This window comes from Terrapene carolina, unplaced genomic scaffold, assembly GCF_002925995.2.
Source record: "Terrapene carolina triunguis isolate 2854851 unplaced genomic scaffold, T_m_triunguis-2.0 Scaffold558, whole genome shotgun sequence".
Taxonomy (NCBI): Eukaryota; Metazoa; Chordata; order Testudines; family Emydidae; genus Terrapene; species Terrapene triunguis.
The window spans coordinates 502,674-530,311 of NW_020664909.1; the positions used below are offsets into that span (position 1 = coordinate 502,674).

The 27,638-nt window shown below is 44.6% G+C and overlaps 1 protein-coding gene across 1 annotated transcript; it reads left to right on the forward strand.

Moving 5' to 3' along the window:
- On the forward strand, positions 1 to 27,638 carry DPT (dermatopontin). The gene is made up of 4 exons (XM_024218166.3): positions 1 to 314; positions 7,203 to 7,328; positions 20,740 to 20,847; positions 26,421 to 27,638. The coding sequence occupies exons 1-4, from the start codon at positions 16 to 18 to the stop codon at positions 26,485 to 26,487; spliced, it is 600 nt and encodes a 199-aa protein (XP_024073934.1). The 5' UTR covers positions 1 to 15; the 3' UTR covers positions 26,488 to 27,638.

Below are 27,638 nucleotides of genomic sequence, written 5' to 3' on the forward strand. Positions count from 1 at the left end.
AGAAACATATTCAACATGGACCTTGTTCTTCTCTGTGTGTTCCTGCCACTGGTGACGGTGGCTTGGGGCCAGTATGGGGATTATAACTATCAACACTATGACTACGGAGGTAATGATGGGTGGGTCAATGTGTATCGTCAGGGCTTCAACTTCCAGTGCCCCCATGGCCAGGTGATAGTGGCAGTAAGGAGCACTTTCAGCAAGAAGGAAGGCTCTGACAGACTGTGGAACTATGCATGCATGCCTACGCCCCAGAGTCTTGGGGAACCAACAGAATGCTGGTGGGAAGAGATCAACAGAGCTGGAATGCAATGGTAGGACACTGTTAAACTATCTTTTGAAAGAGAAATTGCAATGCCCAAAGTTGGAGGGTGCATATTAACACAGTGGTGATAGTACAAGTGCACATTAATTATCTGCTTAGCCATTACAAATGACTGTCTTAGTCATATTAGTAATGATGCATACTGATGTGATAATGATCCTACATTACACTTCTATAGCACTTTCCCACTGGAGGAGTCCAATGCACCTCTGAGGTAGCTCGGTATTGTTGCTGCTGATTTTACAGATGGGGAAACTGAGACACAGATAGGGGATGTGACTTGCCCAGAGCTAAACAAGGAATCAGTGACCGAGCTGGGAACAGAACCCAAATTCCTGACTACCAATCTCCAACCCTAATCATTAGAAAAAGCTCCTTCCCAGCGTAGCATTGTTTTTTCTCTATATCTTTCTGTTGCTGAAGACTTTGGCTTGTGCCCAGTATGGGACTGTTTACTACTCACATCAGTATTACAGGGGCCCAAAATGCATGCTAATCTATGATGATGACAGTGAATATTAATTATATGGGAAAGCCTAATATGATCAGCTGTAGTTCATATTTAACATGCATATATGCTACTCTGCTTCTGAAAAGGACTCGACAGAAATTATCAGATTTTAGGCGGGGGGTTGCGAAGTTTCATGGGACAATCTATGGCATTTCATTCTGGGGCATTACATGTTCCCCAAATTTCATTTTCTCATGATGTTTTCATGAAATGGAAAACAGACACATGTTGAAAATGTTCATGTATTCAGTTCAAAAATTTCACACATTTTAGATTGGCTCAAAAAAATTCAGTAAAGAACACAAACTTTTGCAGATTTTGCATGAAACAGGAAATTTTTCAAAAATTCAAAATGAAATGTGAAAGCCTTGATTTTCAAGGGGTTTGAGTCATGTTCTGAATGATTCATGCTCCTCGGTTCACCCTGTGATAAGTTCCTATGGCTGATGCAATTGCTAAGAAAAAAATTGACTCTTTATACTCACTTTGGAATAAGACTGAAAAGAAAAAGGGAGGGGTAGGAAGGAGATAGAGATGGAAAGATAAGAAAGAGATTGAGATAATTCTGGTAATGTATTACGCAGTCCTTTTCATACTTTGATGCAATTTGCATTTATTGCATAATAATTTTGAATGAGTTTCTATTGTTTAAAAATAAAGAAAACTTTTTTTTCTTCTCAAACAATCCGTGACAGTAATTGCTAAAGTCATTTCTCACAAACAGGATATTGTGTAATTCTATACAAAATGTTTTCTCATGCCACCGGAACCCTCTAGCAACATTCATCATCAGAACTATATGTACCTAGGAAGTCTATATCCTCTGCATGTCATCTATGCCTTATTTCTTTCTCATCTCTTAGATCTTTCTACTTTGTCTCTCACACTTTCTTTTCTCTCTCTCACTCTCCTCTCTTTTTTTCTATCCATTATCTATCTTAGATATTTCTCTCTCTCTTTTTCTGTGTTTACTTATCTTATCTCTCCAGCATTTATTTATCTTGGATATTTTATTTAACTTCTTTTCTATCTGTCGGTCTTATTTATTTTGTATGTTACTCTCTTAACTAACCTGTCCTGTCTAACTCTTTTATCTGTCTGTTCTGTTTATCTTATCTCTATATTGAGCATTTTCTATTTTCCTATATGGATCTATTTCAGGTGGGATTTTCAAAAGCACCTAGGTGACCACTGAAAGTCCGTGGTACTTGTGCTCCTATGTCACTTTCTTGGGGCTTTTGAAAATCCAATCCTTCTGTCTTCTCTTTATTTATCTATCTGCCTCTCTTTTCCAGCTCTCTACCAAGCTCATCGCCATGGTATTTGCGTGCCTGACACTATTCTGAATATACTTCCATTCAGGAACTGTATAGGAACACAAATATGAATAATAATCTGTAGTTAATCTGTAGTACAGTGAGTCTCTTTCTGGCCATCTCTGTGTCCCTTTTGGCCTCCTGATTGATCAGTTCTACTTGTGAGAGACAAATTAGATTAACTTCAGTTGGCAACGATCTCTGCTGGATTATCTAATCCATTTCTCATTGTGGCGGGATGGATTTTATTATCCTTACATCATCCCTGACTGATGGGTGTCTGGCCTCACCTGGCATATCACCAACAACAGAGATTCCACAGTCTCCATTGGCAGCCTGCTCCATTCACAAACATAAAGTTGCAAAATTCTTCCTAATATTTAATCTACATTTTCCCTGTTACGTCTTGTCCTGCCTTCACTGACTAATGAAAATAAATGTATTGTTGTCTGCATGATGTCCCTTTAGCATATTAGCAGGTGGTTGTTGTCACAGTTTCAGGGTAACTGTAATTCCCCTCTGTGGTCCTTTGAGGCCACCACTTCAGGTTTCTGGCTCCTAGCCATCACCTCTCTTGGGCAGAGACCCACGCCTCTTTCCCTTCAGAGCAGGGGTTTTAAGGCTGCAGAGCTCCCTGCCTTGTACTGAGATATCCCAAGCAAGCCAGTCTGCCTAAAGGCCAGTATCTGTGCACTGCTTTCTCTCCGAAGGCTATGAACAGTGTTTTTCAAACTGTTACATGTTACCACACAGCTCTTTCTAAGCAAGCATATTTATTCTTAGGGTAAAAGCATCGCAGAGAAAACAGATCAAAACAGTAAAAGTTCCTATGCAAATGCTAAAAGCTTACCAGAGGTCACCCATCAGTCTTCCCAAAGTCTTTCCAATTCTTCTGCAAGGTTTGGGGCCCTTAGAGAGAAGGTCCTGCCTGTTTGCTAGATCAGAAGGAAAGCGCGAGTCAATTTAAATGCAGCCTTTTTATGCCAAAAGCCCTCTCTTTGTCTGTTGGTCTCTGGAAAACCCAGTTTGAACCAGTATATGCAGGCCTACCCATGGTCGGTACTTCTCTGGAGGTGTTTACTATGTAATCACCCCTCACTGTTTTTGGTTCTGGAGGAGCGGTGATAACCCCCACACACACACACCTTGTCCCCAAGAGTGGCACACAATCCCTGCCTCACGGTGATACATAAACGTAATACAACACGGTCCCCACAGATGTTAATGTACAGTTGCAATATCTGTCACAGTTGCCATGCCCCCTCTCTGCCTCTTTGCTTTCAGCCTGAACATGTTCTCCATTTGCTTAACTTTTCCTTAGAGGTCTAATTTTCCCAGATCTTTAATCAACCTTTGATCAATTTTGCTGCTCTCCTTTGAATTCTCTCCAGTTGCTGGCTATCTTGTCTAAAACATGCATCAGAAACCCCATTCTGGTTGAAACACCAAAAAGAGACCTTTGACCAAGAACTTGGTACTGTCTAGTTGTGTTTTTTTAACTAATTACCATCTCTGTATATTGTGCAGTTTTCAAAGCAGAAATAAACCCAAGAGACAGTCTTTTGAAAAAAAACATGAGAGAGAAAATGGAGTGGGGATGTAAAGCTCAGAGAGGAAGAAATATTATGACTTTTCACTGTTATGACCCTGATTCAGCATGTGTTCACTTAAGTACAGGCTTAACTTTAAGTGCTTTGCTGATTAGGGGATGAGCATAAGCATGTGCTTAAAGTTAAGTATATATTTATGTGCTCTACTGAATAGAGATGGGCTTAAACACATTGCTGAATGGGGCCAGACACACACATGGGGGGAGGGATAGCTCAGTGGTTTGAGCATTGGCCTGCTAAACCCAGGGTTGTGAGTTTAATTCTTGAGGGGGCCATTTAGGGATCTGGGGCAAAAAAAAAAAAATAGCTGGGGATGGGTCCTGCTTTAAGCAGGGGGTTGGACTAGATAACTTCCTGAGGTCCCTTCCAACCCTGATATTCTATGTGAGTAACTGGATGAAATTCTGTGGCCTGTGATATATAAGAGGTCAGACTAGATGATCTAATGGTTCCTTCTGATCTATGAATGTGTTTAAAGTTAAGCACATGTTTAGGGACTTTGCTGAATGGGGGCCTATTTTTGAAGGTTCTGACACCTTTAGTCATGCTGAGTAGAACCCTTACTTCACAAGTGTCTCCACTGGCTTCTCGGAGACTGTATGGGGAACAAGATACTACTCAATGTTAGGGCAGTAGAATCTGGCCCTTAATGACTAGTGGGTAGGCAGTGGCGGGGGATTGGAGCAGTGAGAGGTCAGGGGGACAGTGTCAGTTTCTAATAATTTATAAGATAAGCCCAGTTAATTATGGCTTTGTCGTGGCAGCTACACAGTGACACGTTTTGAACAGGGATGTGTAATCCGAGGAAGGGTAATGTATGTCTATCCCATTACCTTTACAATGGAGGGGCCCCTGGGAGTTCAGTTTAAAACTTTTCCACCCGAATGAAGGGAGGATTTGGGTGATTTCTCTGCCTCTGGTGAAGTTCATTTCTTCTGTGGCCGCTGCTCAATTATCTCTGGCAGAGATTATTTAAAAATATATATTTAGGAAGAACAACTGTGGATGGAATGAACCAAATTGCACCAAATGGCAGGGATTAAAATAACCAAACAAACAATTCTTGCCCAAGAAAGGATGTCCCTTTATGACAGGGGTGGCCAACCTGAGCCAGAGAAGGAGCCAGAATTTACCAATGTACATTACCAAAGACAAGAGCCACAGTAATACGTCAGCAGCCCCCCATCAGCTCTCCTGCCCCTCGCGCCTCCCGCCCACAGGCTGCCACCGCTGATCAGCACCTCCTCCTCCCTCCCCGCACCTCCCGATCAGCTGTTTTCTGGTTTGCAGGAGGCTGAGGGGGAGGGGGCTGAGCGAGGGCATGGCAGGCTCAGGGGAGGGGGCGGGAAGGGGTGGAGTGGGGGCAGGGCCTATGGCAGAGCCAGAGATTGAGCAGTGAGCACCCCCTGGCACATTGGAAAGTTGGCGCCTGTAGCTCCAGCACCAGAGTCGGTGCCTATACAAGAGCCGCATATTAACTTCTGAAGAGCTGCATGTGGCTCCAGAACCACAGGTTGGCCACCCCTGCTTTATGAGGTCTTCATCCCCCAGCCCCTCTTCATATTACATAGACTAATGCTGTGCCCTACCCTCAACAACCTGTTTATTTTTCAGGCACAATGTATACACTTTTCTAACAAAGTGCGGTTTAATGTAAGTTTGTTGCCTCTTTTCCTTGGTTAGGATTCTGGGAAAGTGTTTTGTTGGAAGTGGGGAAAACAGATTCTGCAGTCTCTGAATCATTCTCTCTCTCTCTCTCTCTCTCTCTCTCACACACACACACACACACACACACACACACACACACACTCCCTGGGACACAGATTACATCATGGGCTAAGGAAGATTATGTGTGTGGGAGTTGCCTGTTCACATGTTGGCAACACGGCCCAGTACATTTCTGGAGGACTGTTTTTGTGCAGACTCTATGACCAACACTGGGAAAGCATTACACAAACCCGGGAATCAGGCTGCCTGCTTTTTAGACTGCCCTTGCCACATGTTCCCATTCGTGCTAGCTGCCATAAACAAGCTGGTTTCCTCGCAGTTGTAGGTTTATTTTAAAGGGACAGCAGGGTGCATTTTGACACAGATCTACTGTATTGACTCCAGTAGGACTATTTGCATAGACGGAAACGGAAGCAGGGCTGCTTAGGTTTGTGTATAGTCCTCACCAGTCAACCTCAACAAGGAGTGAGGCCATGGGGAAGAGGAGCTAGCCTCCCCCAAGGACAGAGAGGTTGTGTGGGAGAGGAATGGGTCACTGCCAGTGACTCATGTGAGGGAAACAGGGTTGCTAGTGGCACGAGCCAGATTGGACAGCAGGGTTGCCTATGGCCACGAGGAAGTGGGTGACAGGATTCCCAAGGCCCTGGAGGAAATGGATGGTGGAGTTTCCTGCAGCCCTGGCAGAAGCAGATGACAGGAAGTTGCATGACCTCAGTGGAGCTGGACATTGTGAGGGCCTCCCTTGGCCTGAGCTGAAGTGCTTTAACTGCTTTCAGCTTTGCCTCAAGCACTTACCCTTCCCTTCTTGTCCTTAATGGGCTGATAAAGAATGATGTTGGGCTGTATCGCTCAGGTAATGGCATTCTGTAAAACAAGGACACCATCAGCAAAACCAGTGGGCACGCACTTCTGTCCTGCTGCTCCACTTGAAGGAAATTTTGCATGGAATATTAAAAATAATAGATCTTTGTGCAGTGCCACTGCAGGAAAGCGTTTTACAGGAAAACAAAATTACCTAGGACAGTCTTTTTTTTCCTGGGAAAACATTGTGCTTGATGTTTCATTAGCAAAGCTCTGAAGAGGGAACATTGTGGTAGTATCATACGATCGGCTTTTCAGGCATCGTCTGCCCTACAAGAAAAAATGAGTTTTTTGTAACCCCGGGTTGTTGGTGGAGGACCTCCCTCATAACTTTTAGCCTAGTGGTTCAGTAAATTTAGCAAGTGTTTCATTTTGCAAATCCAAATTCAAACCTTGGCCAAGGCTTTTAATCTCCCCCCCAGAGAATGTCTCAGTTTCCCCACGTACAAAATAATATTGTAATGCTGTTACCAACTCTTGGGACTTTATTGCACAATATTTGATGTTTTTATTAAAGCCCCAGCTCCTGGATTCAGGTGATTACATGAGAAACTCAACTTTCATTTTCATCAAATCAGTTTCTAGCCCACAGGATTGCAGAGAAAAGCTTGAAAATGTGACCCCAGTGAGCCCTAAATGCTCAAATACCAGAGGGCAAAGAAAAAGAAGCATTAATTTAACATTTTAAAGCCAATCTTTGCCTGATTCATGATTTTTGAATATTTGGGGTTGGCAACGCTGTATCGTTTCCTTGCCCAGTGCTTTGAAGATGTAAATTGCTATGTAAGTGCTGCTTTCTTCTTTAAAATATTACTTAATAATGTGTTTTGTTTTTCCCTCCCTTTTCTCAGGTATCAGACCTGTTCAAATAATGGACTGGTGGCTGGGTTCCAGAGCCAGTATTTTCCATCTGTGCTTGATCGGGAGTGGCAATTTTACTGCTGCCGCTACAGCCGGAGATGCCCATACTCCTGTAGGTGAGTTCCACAAGATTTACTACAGCCCAAATCTGCTCAGTTCTTGCTGCAAAGTGTTCAAAATTGTTGTCCTCCCAATGTAGCATAACTGACCATTGGGCCCTGTTGTCTTATGCATTGAGAAGAAGTTAGTTCTGTGTACCGAGGTGAAGCACGTATATTTCAGTTCTGGCCAAGCAGTATCACCTGGGGGTTGCATGGCTCAGGGGATTTGGGAACAGAGTAGGGAACTTTTCACCTCTAGTCACCTCGCACAAATCATTCTCCAATTTTTTTGTAGTACATAGGCTGTTTGGGGGCCTCTGTGGAAATGAATTAGTGATCATAGTCCAAGGCCTGGTGAAGAGATGTCTGCATCTCAGAAAAGATCATCACAGTTGGCATTTGTTGGTCTCCTTGTTGGCAGTCTCATCAGGGAGGCTAAGGACTAACTGGGCCATGGGTACTGAGCTCCTCTGCTGCCCTAGATGTGGTCCTTTTAAAACAAGGAGAAAGTTTATTAGCAGGATATTAGAAGGCAAGTTTGCATTGCTCCTGCCTGCTCTGAGGTGAAACAGGGGACTTCAGTCTCCATGGTTGTTAATCCAGCATTTTTTTCACTGGCACACTAAATAATTCTCTTACACATTTTTTAAGGAAACAATGTGCGTATAGCTTTGTGACCAGAACTAGTTTTTGAAGTGCATTCTTCATTGCGATGCATGTGAGATGTTCACATGCCTGCAGGCCTTATTGTTTGGCTGGCTGGCTACCAACCAAATGCAACAGCAGTGCATTAATTTTCAGAATCCAATCTCCTTACAGCCAGGAGGGAAAGAAACTGCATTTTTAAAAGCCTAAGTAAAAGGAGCTATAGCAAAATCTGTAAATGCCCCTCTGTGACTTTCCCACTTTATGTGGTCTGCAGATGCTCTGCATTTGCAAATTGTACTGACAGACCGGCCAAGTCTCCAGCATGTGAGGGAGACTTTGTTTGGATCTCATTTTTAGGCAGATTTTAAAGGCTCAACCTCTTGTGAGGCAGGAATTTGTTGTGTGTGTTCCAATGAAACAGTTAAAATAATTTGTATATATATAGTCAAATCACTCTCGTTCAAACAGTCTTGGTATTACCACTTGGCCATGCCCTGCAAATCTGAAGGCAGATTAGCACAAGATCTAAAATAATAGTCTTGGGTTCATCATGTCTTGTGGTTCTCTCCTACACTACACACAAGCCTGAAGCCTGCCCATCTGTTTCAAAAAGACATGGCATTCTCCATTTCTTGTCATCAGCTGTTGTGTAGTGTTTGTTGCACTGTTAAAGAGCAGCGATATTCCAATGCAGAAGTGGAAGCATTTTAAGGAGAGTGAAATGCTTCCTCCAAAAACAGGGTTAAATCCTGCTCGCAGATCCACGCAACAAATCTTGGCTCCTCTGTTCTACTCTCTGTGCTCAGATTCCCCAGTGACTGGGGTAGAGATCCATTCATCTAAACAGAGCAGGACACAGCAGTGGAGATCCACTGGGCAGATCTGACAAGATTTTGCCCACAGTTTGTTAAAGGTCTTTGGGATCCTCCAGGGGGACAGGGACATTATAAAGTCAGCTCTGCATTGTCTAACTTCTGCCTGACTCTGTGCTTTCATCTCTGGTCACTCACTCCAGGGTCCAGTTTGTTCTGTCCAAGCTACATGTCTAACCTCCTGCTTTCATGTCCTTCTTCCAGTCTTGTGCCATTGCCCATGTGGCGCCCTCAGCCTGGAACCCCTCCCTGGCCCAGTGTGTCATCCCCATTGACACTCTCCTTCTTAAAGTCCTTCCTTAAAACATGTTTCTTCCAAGTGGCCTACCACCCCTAGGCCTCCCCTCAAAGTAGTGTTAGCCAGACAGATACAAGATATAGTAGTAGAAGAACCCTACTGAACCACTGCAAGCGCCTTGGACATTGATGTACTTCGATCCCTCCTGTATTCTGCCTGTAGCACACAATAGTTTAGTCTCCCGAGGGCTGTAATACTTAGGTCTAATTCTAGTTGTTGGCTTGGTGTGGGGGTGGCTAGGTGGGGTTTAGTGGCTTGTGCTATACAGGAGGTCATGATCCGGTGGCCTGTTGCTAGGCAGGTATACCCCGTATACTCCTTTGGGGGGAGTTATGGCCCCACAGTCAAGTTAATTGGGGTGCCTTTCCATGCAGGGCAGCGTGGCCTAGTGGCCAGAGTTGAGAGGGCTGGCTTCCTGTGCAGGGTGGTAAGGCCTAATGGCAAGAGTCAGTGGGCCTATGCTTTGGTGCAGGGCAGCGCAGCCTAATGGCCAAAAAGCGGGGTGGGCCACCACCCATGGTTGGGTTGGCAGCTTGGGCAGGTGGACCCTGGCCCTCCCTACTCCACCAGGGCCCTATCAGCAGCGAGAGTATCCGCCACTGGGTCAGCAGGGATCTGTCCAAAACACACTGACTGCGTTCCCGGTTCCACAACCGGATCAATGTCTGCTCCAGAGTCCGCAGGCCCTCTGGTTCTCTGGGGTACTTGGCCGGTGCAGCTCCTTACGACTCCTTCTCTTGGGCTCCCATGGCTAGCCAGGTATTCTCCTGGGTCTTGGCATGCCTGGCCTCTGCAGTCTGGGACTCCGACAGCTCCTGGACAGGAACCCGCAACACATATTGTCTTCTCAGCGGTCAGAGCAGACTGAGCTGGGCGGCTCCCTTTTATAATGTGGTTCCAGTTGGAGCATGCCCAGCAGGGGAGAAGGGGCCTGGCTTCCTCAGCCCACAGCGTAGGGTTAACCTCTTCTTGCCCAATGCAGGGCAGGTATACCCCCTCACATGACTCATTCTGGTCTTGCACTCTGTGATGCCAACAGAAAATATGAAACAAGACCCTGCTAAACTTCTCTGCTCAGCACTTATTTTTCCTTTACTTCTCATCCACCAGCCATTAGCTATACATGGTCTATTTAGATGCAGGGACCATGTCTTCTGAATTATCCATGAAGCATCACACCCACTATTGGAGCTAATTATTTATTTCAATACCTGTCCAATTCTGATAACATCTCTCTCTCTCTTCCCCCCGGCCTCTCTCTCTCTCTCTCTCTGTCAGAGGCTCCCAGACTGTGGCCTAGTCTGTGAAACAATTTCTGGTTGTCTGTGGAGAACTAGCTGTTCACATGGTGCTGGCTTCTCCTTCTTGCTTCCAGCTGCTCAATTGCCTTAAAAGGCATGTACCAATACAGGCATATTTTCCTAATATTACTTTTCCATGTATGCAGTTACTGTAGTTGCCCCATGGACAATGTGTGAGCCACAAGAAAATGTGGTTCACACTACCAAAATGTTTGCAAATCCCTGATTTACTCTCATCTAAATCAAAAAAAGCCCTTCACTTTGGTATCTGAGTGCAGGGAGATTTCCAAGGAAAACTAATAGGAGCCAGAGATTCACAGAGTAGTTTGAGAATTAAGATTTTCTTATCTCATTTGTCTGACCCCCTTTCCCACTCAAAATGTTTTCATGCCCGTTTCTGCATCTTCTCTTGCAATTCTATAAGCAATATATCTATCGCTCATATTTTGGGTTTCACTTTAGACTGCATATGTGTTTCACCTGAAGGAGAAAATGATCAATTATCCTACCCCAATGCTCCTCATGCAATGAAAAGTTCCTTCCTAAGAGACAGAGTCTTCCCAATATACAGTGGGCCAGCACACAACTTGTTAGAATCTTTCCAACTTCTCAGCGTAAATATAAAGTTCATTTATCTTTCACTTCTTCAGATTATATATACTACTTATTAGAATACTTTTTTAAGGCACCATTATATAACTAAGAGCCATGCTTTAGTGCTTTGCTGAACATGGGTGGACTTAAGCACATGCTTAACATTGAACATATGTTCTCAGCACTAACTCCCAGGGAAACTCCTCTATACGCCTCCCTTTGCAAGCTACAACAGTAGCCTGTTCCAGTCTCAGATTTTTGAACTTGATATTTTTTGGGAGTTCTTTTTTTTCCCTACCATGATAAGCCTTGTTCTTGAATTCCATGGATTTCTACCATACCGAAGATTGTTAAATTAATTACAGGAGAGGGGAAAAACACAATACTTTACCTGCCCGGGGAAATGCTACAAAAGTAAAATACATCTGGTGGTGGGAGACTAGGTGTCCGCCATCTCTCTGGAAGGAACCAAATGTAATCTAATTGGAAAGGCAACAAATCCCTTGCAGATGTGGACACGTCATTACTAAATAACCCCATTCGACCTCATACTTTTCTTTTCGTAGGGTAATTGAAAAGCTTGACTCGATGCTCTCAAAAGCAAACACATGTCACCGGAGCAGCCGAAAGTCTGCACAGACTGTTTATGATTGTTTCCCTTCTCCAAACAACCAGCATTGTTGAATGCCAGAAGGTCTGGCTTGCGCTGTGGCTGCTTTCTCTCTTAGTTAGATTGTCCAGGCAACGACACCATTTTCCAAGCGTTTACAGTTTATTGGCCCTAAAGGAAGTGTCTGTTTCCTTTACCCGAGCTGCCATCAAAACCCTATTATAATCCATGGGAGCTTTAACTGGCACCTCTGAGATTATGAGCAGTGCAGTTACAGAGTCAGAAAAGTAACTGCAGAATTGGAAACCCACATTTATACTCTCAATACCTTCCGGTTGAATGTGGTCACTTTAAGGCAAAAGTGAAGTTTTGTTGCTGACATATACCCCAGGAATACAACCTGACAAATTCAGTCTCCATGGCTATCAGTTAGCCACCTTGGAAGAGATCCTAATTCATTTAATGTTGAAAAACTACCTAACGCTATTTCAGTCCTTCCCCTTTGCAGAATGGACAGCAGCTCCCAGATCACACAGAGATTTGCATCATGCCGGCGTCTACAGGCCCTCAGCTGAGATCATGGTGCGTTGTGTCAGACGCTGTGCATACACATGATAAGACATGGTTCCTGCGCTAAGGAATTTGTAGTCTAACTAGACAAGAGAGGGGAAGGAGAGGTGAAGTGATTTGCCTACGGCCACCCAGCAGAACTGGGGATACAGCCCAGGACTCCTTATGCCCCAGTCCAGTGTCCCATCCATGCTGCCCCCATAAAAGGGTCACTGCCTTTGCAGCAGCTTCAGGCGCCTTGTAGCTCTTGAAGCCTTAGCAGCCTTCCTCTCTTGGGGCTCTACTAAAATCATGCACTAGGCTAGAGCCTCTCCCGAAGCATTACTAAAAGGAGACCTCCCTTCGCTTTTCAACACAGGCTGCTTACTAGGAGGGGATACCCCTAATTCCCAACTCCAAAAGTATGAAAATCTTCCTCTCTGTTAAACAAGCAATTAACTCCCATGTGCTGCAAACATGCCGTATGAAGCCATCACCACTGGTAATACAAAATTCCCCTTAGCGAAACCACATTCTTTACACAACTACAAACGGCATCTGAAGCAACATGGCCACCTGTGGGCTACTGCTTATTCTGAGAGATCACAAGTATACGGTCCATGTGAAATAGAAGGCCCCAGCTTTTGGTCACGGCTCCATTGGAGGAAGTGCTGCATGATGATGAGCAAAGACCAGGTTAAAGAGCAGCTTCTCATCTCACTGGCCATATGGTTGTATAATAAATCTGCAATTTACAAGCAAGATAAGGCATCGTTAGCAATACAGCCACTATTGGGGAGGGGGGAAGGGGCACAGTAGATAGAGCTGTAGAGTGTGAGTCAAGGACATAAGAACATAAGAACGGCCATACTGGGTCAGACCAAAGGTCCATCTAGCCCAGTATCCTGTCTTCCGACAGTGACCAATGCTAGGTGTCCCAGAGGCAATGAACGGAACAGGTAATCATCAAGTGATCCATCCCCTGTCGCCCATTCCCAGCTTCTGGCAAACAGAGGCTAGGGACACCATCCCTGCCCATCCTGGCTAATAGCCATTGATGCACCTATCCTCCATGAATTTATCTAGTTCTTTTTTGAACCCTGTTGTAGTCTTGGCCTTCACAACATCCTCTGGCAAGGAGTTCCACAAGTTTGATTGTGTGTTTTGTGAAAAAATACTTCCTTTTGTTTGTTTTAAACCTGCTGCCTATTAATTTCATTTGGTGACCCTTAGTTCTTGTGTTGTGAGAAGGAGTAAATAACACTTCCTTATCTACTTTCTCTACACCAGTCATGATTTTATAGACCTCTATCATATCCCCCCTTAGTTATCTTTTTCCAAGCTGAAAAGTCCCAGTTTTATTAATCTTTCCTCATATGGCAGATGCTCCATACCCCTAATCATTTTTGTTGCCCTTTTCTGAACCTTTTCCAATTCCAATATATCTTTTTTGAGATGGGGTGACCATATCTGCACGCAGTATTCAAGATGTGGGCATACCATGGATTTATATAGAGGCAATATGATATTTTCTGTCTTATTACCTTTCCCTTTCTTAATGATTCCCAATATTCTGTTAGCTTTTTTGACTGCCACTGCACACTGAGTGGATGTTTTCAGAGAACTATCCACAATGACTCCAAGATCTCTTTCTTGAGTGGTAACAGTGCAAGAGGATGCCACAACATCATCTGGAAGGAGGGGCACATCTATGGGATCGTTTCCCTCTGTTCCAGTTGGATGTTCTCCTTCCCTTTCATCCTCCTCAACAGCACAGAGGCTGTCAGACCGGGGATGGGACTGATTTACTGTGTCTCAGAAAGTCTCATCTATGTACCTCTCTGTCTCCCTTAGCTTCTCCAGCTCAGCCACCCTGGTTTCCAAAGCCCGTACATGGTCTCTGAGGGCCCGGCGCTCCTTGCACCGAATGCACACATATGCCACCTGCCCATAGGGCAGGTAATCACACATGCTGCATTGGGTGCAATAAACTGGATCGCCCCCACTCTGTAGCTGCACTTCTGCCTGCATTCTCTTTTACTCCTGAAGTTAGTTCCTTTGCTGAAGTTTTGTTTTTATCAGGGGGTGTTTTTTGGCTTAACTTTAAAGAAGTTTAAGGAATGGTAAATGTATCTAGCCCTGCTTCACACTCCCCCTCTGTAAACTCCCTTGCAAAACTCCCCTCTTAGCCGCTTCTGTTCGCTAGCACCTCTGGTCACTTAGGAGCAAGCTTTTCAAAGGATTTTAAAGGACCCTCACTTATATTCCCTGCTTATATTAACTGACTCTGCCATGAAATCTCTGTGTGAGTTTAGGTGAGTCATTTAAATTCTCTTGGCCTAATTTTCAAAGATGCTGAGCACCTGCAGCTCCCATTGACTTTGCTGGGTTTGTGGGTGCTCAGTACTTCTGAAAATCAGGCCACCACTGCCATAGTTTCCTCATCTGTAAAATAGACATAATGCTACTGACCCACCTTGCTAAACTGCTCTGAGATCGTGGCTGAGACATGCTAGTAATTATTGTTTATTATTACAGACCTCTCCCTGGGTTGAATAAAATAATGTTCCCTGTATTATTAACCTCTTATGCATGTATTCTTCCCCAGGGAGAACAAAATCCTCCTTCCAAACTAAAATAAAAATCCTGTTAAAGATGCAGAGCCTTTAAAGATGCAGAGCCTTTAAAGACGCCTTTTATGCAACACATATCCTGGCCCACCCTAACACTTGAAGAGTTTAAGTCATGATACACTAAAAACAAACAAACAAAACTCGAGGAAAAATCTACATGCCAACATTAAGGACAAAGAGAAAATCCATTACAAAATATATATTAATGTTCTCCTGCCATGTTCCACACACACACAAACTGACACCTGCTTTTCTTTTGTGCATTTCTACATTCAAACCCAATCCTGGAGACGGATTCCACCCCCCATCAGCTGAACAAGCACAACCAGGACAGTGGAACTTTCAAGTTTCACCCCCAGGGGTGTGCTCTGCTCTGCTAATGTGCCTCAGCTCTGACTGAAAAGGAGATGGTTGTTTACATTTATATCCTTGGCCTTGCTTCTGAGACTGCTGCCAAGAAGCAGTGATGCAGACACCTGTTCACTAGGACCTGGACTGAGACCACCGAGTTACTCCACATAGGCCATTGTACAACATTTAGATGGTAATAACTTAGATTCACTACCAGCCTGCTCTGGACTTAAAGTAGCAACCTCCAGCAGTGGTGAAAGGCTCCATATCCATTACCAATCACATACGCCAGTCAGCTCAGTTTAAGAGATTTTTAGCCATTTACGTACATGACATCTCTGTTTCTGGGGAAAAGGCCTGGGTATTGAAAAGGACCAGTAGTAACATGCAGAGCATGATCTCTCTGTGTTTTGGCTCCCAAACTCCAAAAAGGGGGTGAAAGACAAAGGGAAGATAATAGCACATCGCCCAGCAATAGGATTAATTATTTGCATCTCTCTCTAAAGGATAGCATGCAATCAGACTGACCTTGAGACATATAGGCTTACGGGAAGAGTTACATAAACGAGCACAGCTAACGTCAAAGAAAATAGAATTAGACAGACAGACCACAAAGACCTAAGTGAACTTGAACCATGCTGTCCTAGCCCTATTTATAGCATTCCTCTCCAGAACAAAAGGGGCTCAGGAGCATCTGTATTCATAATAAAGCAAAACTTGAAGGCTCCAGTCTACATCCCATTAGTTTTGGTAGACTCAAGGGATCGATGGTAGGGGCTTGATTCTCATTTACTCCATTCCCATATTTGGGGCAGGAAGTGTGGAATGGGGAAGGGCAAAGGTAGCTTTAGATGACCTTTGCACTCCCCACATTCTGATGTGGTGCCAGGACCTGCCTAGCCCATAGTGTAAGTTAGAGCAGCCTCAGGGATGTTCTGTCTTTCACTCAGCTTCCCATGGCCAGTTATGGACTCTGGGTGTACAGAATAGTTATTGTGTGGTGTGTTGTGGCCTCGCCCCTGACGTGCCCATTCCACCTCCTATACTGGAGCCTGGGAACAGGGACAGTATTGTGCTCTTATTCCAGCTCTACACCAGCTGGGGAGACCTCCTGCGTGGGGATATCCTCAGGGGGCTGTTTACATCTACTCAGGGGCTCCTTTATTCTGCTAGAGTGGCTTACTGTAAGTGAAAATCAGGCCCTAGATAAGATAGTAACATAAATAGTCAAGCTGATTTGCCCATGTTGAGAAGTCTCTGATGTTGCTTAAAATAATACATATTTAGGGCTTCTGATAAAACACCCCTAACACAAAAAGAGAAACAATAAAAAATGGGTATTTATCCAGTAAACACCAAATGCCCCATCCTGAAATGATGGTATCTAAGAGCTTATCTACACAGAGCAGGAATGCAGACTATGAGGGTGTGATTTTGAAAGCGCACTAACGTGTTGTGCATTAATTCCTCTGAGTAAACCCCACTGGTGTGACTAAAGGTTCCCTCGTGTGCTTTAACATAGTTCTGGTTCGAACCTTTCAGAGAGATTACTTATTACAGCATGTACTACTGTAATGAGTAACATATGGGTAGGATAGGAGGTGGAATGGGCATGTCAGGGCCAAGGCCAGAGCGTGCTACACATGACTATTCTCTACTGCCAGGGTCCATAATGGGCTGCACCCCCAGCCAGAGCCCTCACCCCCCTCCCAGTCCCCCACCCGCACTCACTTTCACCGGGCTGGGGTTGGGGACTGGGAGGGGGGTGAGGGCTCTGGCTGGGGGTGCAGGCTCTGGGGTGGGCCTGGGGATGAGGAGAAGCTCAGTGCAAGACAGAGCATTGGTGCAAGATACATTAGAATTGGAAAAGGTACAGAGAAGGTCAACAAAAATGATTAGGGGTATGTAGGAGATGGCATGGGATGGATAACTCAATAATTGCCCTGTTCTGTTCATTCCCTCTTGGAAGACAGGATACTGGACTAGATGCACCATTGGTCTGACCCAGTATGGCCGTTCTTATGGTCTTATGTGATATACATTGCTTATTACAGTACATTCAAAGAGAAAGCCCTAAAAATCCCCAATGTTTGGACATCTACATAAAACTCAAAAATTGCTAAAAATTCCCTGCCAATGATATTAATAAACCCTGAAAAACAGAAGCCCTAGATATATATTTTAAGAGCGTGAAGGCAGATGTGTCCAAAGCAGAAATAATATAGTGCCAGCTATCAATCACAATAATACTCCAACTGAGTTTGCCTCAGTTTAGAGGGTCGCAAGTTATATCACAAACATAGTCTAAGACAAGTTGCCATCTCACTTGGGAACAACTGAAAAGAGATTTTGCCACGTATGCCGCACTTGTATTTAGGATGGATCAGTGTTCACATCACACTCCCTGTCAGTACCTGGCCCAGCCTGGGAAAGCTAATGATCCAACCAGCGGACCAAATTCGGCGATGAATCCTAGTCACCTGAGTAGGATTGCCAATTTCTAATTGTACAAAACCAAACACCCACACCCCGCCCCTGCCCCGCCACTTCTCCAAGGCCCCGCCCCTGCTCGCTCCATCCCGCCTCCCAACATTGCTCACTCTCCCCCACCCGCACTCACTTTCACCGGGCTGGGGTTGGGGACTGGGAGGGGGGTGAGGGCTCTGGCTGGGGGTGCAGGCTCTGGGGTGGGCCTGGGGATGAGGAGTTTGGGGTTCAGAAGGGGGCTTCAGGCTGGGGCAGGGGGTTGGAGTTTGAGGGGAGTTGCGGGGTGTGGGATCCAGGAGGGAGTTTGGGTGTGGGAGGGGACTCCGGGCTGGGGCAGGGGTGTGGGGTCCTGGCGGTGCTTACTGCAGCTCCCAGGAAGCAGCCGCTAGGTCCCTGAGGCCGCTAGGTGCATCAGTGAGGCTCCGTGCGCTGTGGGTGCCCTTGCACCTGCAGTGTGCCGCCACCCCGCAGCTCCCATTGGTCGCAGTTCCCAGCCAATGGGAGCTGCTCAGCCGGCACTCAGGGCGCGGACAATGCATGGAGCCTTCCTGGCCGCCCATGCGCATAAAGGCCGCAGGGACCTGGTGGCTGCTTCTGGGAGCCACGCAGAGCTAGGGCAGGCAAAGAGTCTGCCTTAACCCCGGGTCCCTACTGTACCACCGACTGGACTTTCAACAGCCTGGTCAGCAGTGCCAGCCGGAGCCACTAGGGTCACTTTTCGACCGGGCGTTCAGGTCAAAAACCAGATGCCTGGCAACCCAACACTTGAGGCACATTGTGCATATGCTAAGAAGACAACTCTGGGCCTGATCCAGATCTCTTCAGGGATCTCAGTGGGAGTTGGATTGAGGCCTATCACCCAAATCCTCTCATCCACAGAGGACATCTCTGTCTCCTTCCTACTATCAGAAAACCCAGCTCAGTATCATCCATTCCTCTGGCTGTATTATTCCTCCCTTCAGACAGGGTTTTTTTTTTTTTTTTATTGTTAATATCAGGGTTGGAAGGGACCTCAGGAGGTCATCTAGTCCAACCCCCTGCTCAAAGCAGGACCAATCCCCAGACAGATTTTTGCCCCAGATCCCTAAATGGCCCCCTCAAGGATTGAACTCACAACCCTGAGTTTAACAAGTCAATGATCAAACCACTGAGCTTTCCCTCCCTCTCCGCCAGTCAGTTGTCTGCAGCAGTTGCCTGTATCAGTGATGAAATGTTGTATGTGGATCATCACTTAACAACACCGCACCACAGAGACTGGGTTGATCGCCAGTCCCCTGACTGGCACGCTGACATGGATGCTGTTACACAGACCTGATCACACACTTCTCAGATAAGACCAGGCAGTGTTGCACTCATGCTGCAATCACTGATTTGTTTGATGATGGTGTATGGTTAGGGGATAGGTCGGTGGCAGAAGAATGCGTGTGGGGTAAAAAGGAATCAGCTCCTGATGCCCTTAAGGTCTTAAACAGCAGCATCAGAATTCTAACCTGATTCTTATTTTCATTTGCCCGGGAATAATATTTTGCCAACTGTGATGTTGCACTGGATGGTCTTTTCCTTTCATTTTCAAGAGCAGAAAATGACCTGTAATTAAGTCACATCTGCTATGTACAGAGAAAATAAACAGCTCAATAGTATGGTAAACAAAGTAATGTAAAATGCATTTAATTATACAGCCATTGGTGGTAATTCCAGAGAATTTTCACAGAAACAGTTCTGGTATAAAACAGCCTAAGATCATATGTAAATATGATCTTTTTGAAAAATCAGAAACATTTGCCTTAAAATATTCTTTCAGTTTCTGATAGTTCCCATAGTTACAGGTTAGGGCCCTGATTCACCAAAACACTTAAGCATATGCTTAATTTTTAACATGTAAGTACAGTAACCCCAATAATACTATCCCTATTCAGCAGAATATTCAAGGATGTGCTTAAATCCCATTGACTTTAATAGGCTTCAAGCGCATAGTTGAGTGCTTTGCTGAATAGGGAGGGGGCTATTTGTGTGTGTAAGAATGTCCTGAAGGACTTTGCTGAATTGGGGCCTAGATCAGGGAACTGGGAGTTAGAACTCCTGGGGTGAAGTCCTGCTCCTATTAAAGTCAGGGGTAGTTTTGCATTGACTTCGATGGGGACAGAATTTCCTCCTGAAACCTGATTCATCACTATGTTACTCCAGATTCACGTTGATATAACTCAATTTACACCTGCATAAACCCAGTGATCAATCCAGCCTCTTGTCTCCATTGCCAACCTCCACCAGAGTCTTGATGGATGACCTTGGGCAAGCTGCCTACCCTCTCTGTGCCTCTGTTTATTCATCTGTAAAATGGGAATAATACTACTTGCCTACGTCCCAGGAAGTTTGCTTGTAACTATTATTTAATTAATGTTTGCAGAAGCACTTTGAGATCCTTGGATAAATTACACTGTACACATTTAATCCAGATCATTCTCTCTTAAAGCGTGAATACAAACCAGGAGGAAAGAGAAGAAAGAGGAACACAATAGCTGTTATGTTCATACATATAAGTCATAAATGGAGACATGGTTGTATTTACAAAAACAACAAGGAGTCTGGTGGCACCTTAAAGACTAACAGATTTATTTGGGCATAAGCTTTCGTGGGTAAAAACCTCACTTCTTCAGATGGTTGTATTTGTTTGACTTGGCAATATTTAGGACACTTTGCTGTAGTAAACCAAACAAACTGATACTAGGAAAGTGAAAATACTTGCAACAAAACCAGAAGAAATAGACAGGCATTACATTCTTGTTCAGATAGCAGCAACTCTGGGAGAAAGGCAATGTTTAATAATCAGACCTGCTCTACACAAGCTAAATTCTTTGTAATTACCCAAAGGATTCCAAGAACAAATTGCATGCAAGAGAAACAAAACCATGTTATGTGTAGGGCTCTGCATTATTATGTTGTCAATGGATAAGAACTTTCAAAGAGTAAAGACTTTCAAAGAAATAGAGGTGAAGATTCTGGCACTTGATCTGAACTCAGTCAATTCTTTTTCATTCCTTGTTTCTTCCAAAAGGTAAATTGTGTTTTCTTTTCCCTTGACAAAGTATGACAACAGAACAGCCAGGACACTATGGAGAAGATATGGACATGATGATGTACACTTATGATCATTACATCCGAGGAGCAACTACTACTTTCTCTGCTGTGGACAGGTTTGCTTTTTGTTTTGTGTTGTTATTGGAAGTGGGAGAAAAAGTGGGTATTTCCCCCCCATCATGAATATAGGATTGCCATACTGGATCAAACGATGGTCCATCAAATGCACTATCCCTCATCTGGGTAAGTCCTCATGCAGCTGGGTAATTGTTATGGGCTGTACATGGGGGAGGGGAGGAATACCCCCCCCATCCCCAGTGGTAATCAGTTTAGATGAGATTTGATTCGTAGGCATAGCTACAAGTGTTATTAGCAGTGGGCCTCAGCCAAAAAGTTCACATATGGATCTGTGCTCCCCCCAGATTTACTGGTGTTTGGATCTAGAGTTTTGGCTCTGGCCTAGCTCTGGATACTGTTGTTTATAAAATTATCCAGATCTTTAAAATTCCAGCTTGACTATCCCATACCCCTGGAAGGACAGAGGTGCTCATTTCAGCCCACCCTTCATGAAGGCAACTGGGGAGACAGTAGGTGTATAGAGCGCTTGGTGTTTCCCTCAGGCCACACAGGACTGCCAAATGCTGCAAACTGTGTGTGGAGAGGTGGAGACACATCTGCTCCTTCTGCTCACTTGCATGCTCAGTCTGTGTGCGCCACACTGCATCAGCCGCAGGTGATCCACATCAGATGTATGCTGCTTCCTGACAAATTAGAAGCCTCTTTCAGGGTGGAGTCCTGAAGGATACAATGCCCTCAATCCCCTTACACTGGCATCAATTGCCATAGCCACAGAGCCCCTGAAGACTGCATTTGCCATCTTTAGCTTGATTAAGGTAGACAGTTGCTAGGTGCTATCATTGGGGGTACAAGGAGAAGAGGACTGGGACTCCCCTTCCACTCCCAACCCCCAAACCCCATCATAACAGTAGATATATCCCCTCTGAAACCTCACAGCAATCCTAATATAACACCACCCCCAGCTTTTATATATGGTGATTGTACGATTATTTTCTCTGACCCAGTGAGTAGAGCCTAGTGCTGGTGGCTGGCTGCTGGTTGGAACTCCTTTAAGCAGTGTGCCAACAGGGACAGATCATTGGTCTGACCCTGTACAGTAATTTCCATATTCTTATCGACCTGACTTCAGATTATTCCCCACGCCTGAAACCAATTCTTATAATTTACAGTCATGTGAAAGGGACTGTGATAAATGAAGTGGGGGGAGGGTAGCTCCCTTTAATGGACACCCATCAGCCTTGACAGGGACTAAAATGCCTGTGTTTGTGGACATTCAGGGAACTGACATTAACAATTTGAGGGGATTTCAATTACATGTTTTTCCATATGCAAAGAGCAACACAATATATTCCATCTAAAATTGTTTTCCTTTGTCTAAAATAAAAGTAACAGAAAGGAACAAAAGTAAAGTCTTCATGAGAGAAGACAGACAGTATGTGCATCTCCTCTGTTCAGGGTGATGCATAAATACATGAGTTATGCACACAGGGAGAGTTCTTAGTAATTTAAAGGTGCAGAATATAAAAAACAAAGGCACAACATCTTAGCTACATACACAATCATAATGTGACTGAATAGCCCCATCCCTTCAATAACTTAAAAGTGGATTGGGCCAAACACTGATGAATATTCTGTACCATACATCAAGCTGGTTCATTAGTGTAAGAACCCATTCACAAACAGCTTAATGAATCAGAAGCTGGGTTTTAGGCAGAAGGACGCACAAAAAAGGGAAACCCTATTAATCTACTGCGGATTTGGATGGGGGTCTGCAGAAGCGGACTGTAGAACCCGTGGTGTTTCATAAGGCCCAATATGGAGTGGTTTAAAATAGAGAATTTTACCTATAATGGGCCTGATTCTTCCACCCCTTTGACACAACGTAGATGCAGAATAACTTCACTGAAATCAGTGATATAAAACAAGGTGTAAGTGAGCAACTTCAGGCCCTGTAGTTTGAAGCATGCTGCAAAGTCAGGCACAGAGAATTAAGGGTAATGAAATATAACACTGATTCCTTTCCAGGGAATGAGTTAATTACTTTGTATTAATCATGCCAGACCATTATTTATCATTAGCATTCGTTACCACCTTATGAGCAGGGCTCTGTGTACAATGAGATTATACAGGCATGCAAATGGATATCATTGGTCTGCTTTTGAAATTGCTGCATTATTGTGCTCCAAAATCTTCACCTTAAAATAAATTATCCACTCTAGCCATCATGGTTGCAGAGATAACCTCCAAAATGTGAACCTAATGTAGAACAATGCAGTGCCCAGTTAACTATGTCACTGCTGGATATTTTAGCAGTGACACCAAGTCAATTTGCTAACCCACCGTTATGGGATACCGTTGTAGATACTGAGTTGGGGTGTACTGAGGCAGTCAGTTGTTGCCAAGAGTGGCTGGAGAGAGGAGAGTTAGGAGTTCAAACACTTTTCCCGCCCACCCAAATTTACAGTGGGAGGAAAAGAAGAGATGCCTTGGCCACAGTGACCTTCCCAGCTCCCTGGCAGCAAACCAGGGACTCCCCCTGGCCAAGGTTGTCAGCACAATGCCACGGGAGTCGTGGATTTGCAGAAATGATAATAAATTCCCAGGCTTTTACGGTCCCAGAAATGATAGTTTCTGACAAAACTGCATGGGGCTGCTGATTGCTTACTGGCAACCTTGTAGCACAAAGTATTCCTAACAGAGGCAGGAGTAACCGATGCAAGAGACAGGCAGTTGGATCAGAGGTGCCTAGTCTCCCTTGCGGTAGAAAAGAGACAAGACTCCAAGGTCATGGCTACACTAGGTTTTTCCCTTTAGCATGTCCCACTGCTGCTATCCCCAGTGATAGTAGCAGTGGGAGCACTAGTGTAGATGAGGCGCTGGCTCCTGGTTGGAACACCTTTGAGCAGGGTTCGATGACATGGTGCTTAAAATGCCAGCTACATCCAGGAGCCCCCTGTCCCACCATCACTATCACTGGTGGAGCTGAACCTATGATAGCAGCAGTGGGGGATTTTAGAGAAAAAAAGGCTAATGTAACACAGCCTGGGAATCTTTAGGGAGGTAGCTGGACACAGACAGACCTTGCTGTTTTTTCCAGCTCTCTAGTTGCCAGAATGACTAATCCAGGCTGTTCTGCCAAGTGCCACCAGTCCAGGTCTCCCTAAATCCTGGTTTGGAATCTGCAGTCACGGAGTGGGCCGTGGTTATACTGTAGGGTGTACACGTTAAAATGCATGAAGCATGCCCTCCTCAGCAATCCTTGTGGGAACCCAGCAGGTTTTGGCAGTGCGAGTGGCGGGACACAAAAGTCACTCCCAGCCACAGCTTTTCTGGAGCATGCCTTATACGAAGTTCAATAATTTGGTATACAGAGATTTTTGTCATCTGTTCTTCTGTGTCTTTGCTTGAGTGAACTGAATAGTGAGAAATCTCTTAACTGCTATGAGAATCATCATTAAAGACACATTGGCATTCAGCTACCTGTGTGGTAAGTGCAATAGAACTGCCTAGGAAGACACTGACTACCCAGATAGATTAGCTAAACTATCAGGTGTTTTAGGCTCCCAATTAGGTTTTGTATAACAACAACAAATCTAATCTAATAGGATTAGAAACAGTGTACATTTTTAATTTAATTGGAAACAGGTTATCTGAGGATTTAAATATTTCCCTGCAGTGTCGGAAACCCGAATACAACAGAACTAGGTACATGAGAACCACAGAGTGAAAGTGACCAGTAAAACTTTGCTTCCTAATTAAGCGTATGTCTACACTGCAAAAACAGGTGTGTTCTTAACTCAGGTTAAGACACAGAAACTCAGCTTTAACTCAGGTTAGAGGAGCCTGGGATTGAATTTGAGTGGCTGACTTGCGTTAGAAGCCAAGTTGCTATGTCCTCACTGCTACTTTAACCTGAGTTAGCTAACCTGAGCTAAGAACACACCTTTTTTTACAAGGTACCCTAAGAGAAATGCAAGAGATTAAACGAACAGCACCAAGGGTACAAAGTAAGCCCAGAATCATAGATGCCGATTCCATGGGTGCTCCGGGGCTGGAGCACCCATGGAAAAAAAATAGTGAATGCTCAGCACCCACCAGCCATCCGCCGATCAACTGTTCGGTGGTGGGCAGGAGGCGCTGGGGGCAGGAGGCAGAGCACCCGCCCAGGAAAATGAAAGTCGGCGCCTGTGCCTTGAACAGTCCCAAATAAAGTTGATGGGACTTAAAATTAAGTTTGTTTGATGGATTGAGGTCTAAATTAACGTTTCAAAACTCTGTTTTAATATCATAGACAGTATTATTAATACATGAAGTAAAGAACATTTATTTTAAACGCGCTTGATTTTTATCTTGACAATGTCTCTTAATGGCAAAGTTACTGTATCTGAGCTTTTGAGCTTAGAGCCTCCATTACAACAGGTGCTAATTTAAGAGACCATAATTTTGAGCTGTAAAACCTTGTTGAAGCATGATGTACCTGTATCTCTGGGTATCCAAGCGACCAAAGGAGTAACACATCTGTGATCAGCACGCATGTAACACAGATGATGATTTCTTAAACTGAATCTAAAAATAAGTTTGGCATTATATTAGCCCTTGGCAACATACGTGTCAGCAAACAACAATCAAAACTAGCTAGCCAGGCAAAAATCTCAAAAAAAGATTAAACCCTGCTGGTTAATGTGAGAGACACACTGTTCTAAATAACACTCCATTAAAATGTGGACAACTACCATAATAATATGTACAGTAAATTAAAACTGAACTGAAAGGACTTTTACTTATAGAGAGTCCAGGGGGCAAAATTTTTCTCCAGTGTAAGTCAAGAGTAACTCAGCTGAAGTCAATCGAGTCACATCCCAGCAAATGTGAGATCAGTGTCTGTCTTCCATTCTCTACAGCACCTCCTGTCTTTCCTGAATGCATAGAGGCATGCTCCGTATGGGGCTGCCAGCAGAAGACAGAGACTGTGCATGATCTGGGAAGGAAATCTCTCCTTTGCCTGGACTAGCTCTCACAAAGTTACCAACCCAGTGTTCAGACTCAAGCTCAGACAATTAGCTGTATCAGAGCTTCTGGAAACCTCAAAACTTTGGAGAGCCACTCATTACTAATTTAAATCACAGTTGCCATCTGCCAATATTTTACTTTACATCTGAATTCTTTAGTTACCCAGTACCATATGACAGCTGAAGCCAACCAACCCATTTCATGTACCGCAGATTACAGAGCGACTCATCACCTGACCAGTGACTTTTGATCATAACCAGCCTGGCTTTACTCCTCTAATCACTGGTTTGAAGCTTACTGGAGATAGATCATGATCAAAAGTTGATATCTTCTGATGGGTAATTCAGTAGCCTTATGCTCGTAAGTTTGTCAGGGGGCAGGGCAGGCCATTATTAATCTTCTGAAATATTCAGCTGCCTTCCGTAATGTAACAGCACAGCAGGTAACACTTGGAGGAAAACTGATTGGGCTAGTGGCAGACAGTCAGAGTTTGCTAGCTGGAGGCACCTTTAGTGCAAAGTTGTTCTCATTTGTATAATTTTGTCCTCTGCGGTTGCCCTCGCCTCATTAATGTCTATCTCTTGTCTCTCTTCCCCCGCAGGGATCGTCAGTGGAAGTTCATCATCTGCAGGATGACAGACTTTGACTGTCAATTTCAAAACCTTTAGACATACTGCCTATACCAAACTTGGAGAGGCTGGGGGGGGGGGTGGGAAAGGGGCAATTAAACTCACAAAGAGAGCATCAAGCAGCACCAGCTGGCTGCTGAAGTTACAGTTCTTCTCCTTTGCCTGTGGAGCTGTTAACCACAGTACCAGCCTACGGCACCTTTTAGTCTAGTAACATGATTGCAGCTGCAAACTCGGAGGACGCCCTTGAACGTTATATGTGGCTGCATCTCACAGCTAAAATGCTTATGATATACACACATTTTATTAGCAGTTATTTCTTTTTGTATTTATCCACTTTGCACATGTGCAACATTATTTTGCGTTGCGCCTTTGTGTCAAATGCCTCCCGTCCCTGAACCACTGCACACAAGGTTAAAATACAGTAGAAGCTCTCCCGTGTGCACTTCATTACTCTTTCACGCCTTCTAGTTGGCACACAATCCCCACTGGTCTCTCCCCACTTCCCAGCGTTTAATAACTGAGACTGTGCTGCAGAGAGATTTCACATTGCCAGGATCTTGGCATTGTCCATATTGGGGATTTGCCCCAATTCCAGCCGTTGGTGTAACTGCACTAGTGCAAATCCTTTGCGTGGACAGGCAAAGCCACTATTTGCATTAGAAGAATTTACCCCTGTTTGAAATCAGAGTCACCAGTGCAAATAGCAGCTTCATCTGTTTATATTAGGAGCCTGAACCTCCTTTATACTTAGGGGATACCTACACTTCGAGCTGGGGCTGTGATTTCCCAGCTTGAGAAGACATACCGGTGCTAGCTCTGATCCAGGTAGTGGGCTAAAAATAGAGCGTAGCAGCAGCAGTGCAGGCCATCAGAGGGTCAGAATCCCGGATGTTCCTAGTCCACATCAGAGTCCATGCGGCTACGTCTTCTAGATTGGCCATGCTCGCTAGATTAAAGCTGGTGTGAGTGTGCCCATACCAGCTCCAGTCACAACCTCCAAGTTCAGTGTAGACATAGCCTCAGAGTGATGTTTGGAAATGTTCACTTTCAAGTGTTCGTTTTCCCTTCCCCATGTAGTCGGCAGTCCATGAGCCTACCAGATTTCAAGAGTGTCGCTCAAAAGGACACTTGTGCAGTTGCAGTCCATCCAGATGACCTTCTGATGACTTCTGACAGAAAGGTCAAAT

Bases quoted from the DNA above. Each gene is read 5' to 3' on its own strand.
- DPT (XM_024218166.3), top strand. From the start codon at position 16: ATGGACCTTGTTCTTCTCTGTGTGTTCCTGCCACTGGTGACGGTGGCT. The intron at 315-7,202 runs GTAGGACACTGT...CCCTTTTCTCAG, and splicing joins AACAGAGCTGGAATGCAATG to GTATCAGACCTGTTCAAATA. The intron at 20,848-26,420 runs GTTTGCTTTTTG...CTTCCCCCGCAG, and splicing joins ACTTTCTCTGCTGTGGACAG to GGATCGTCAGTGGAAGTTCA.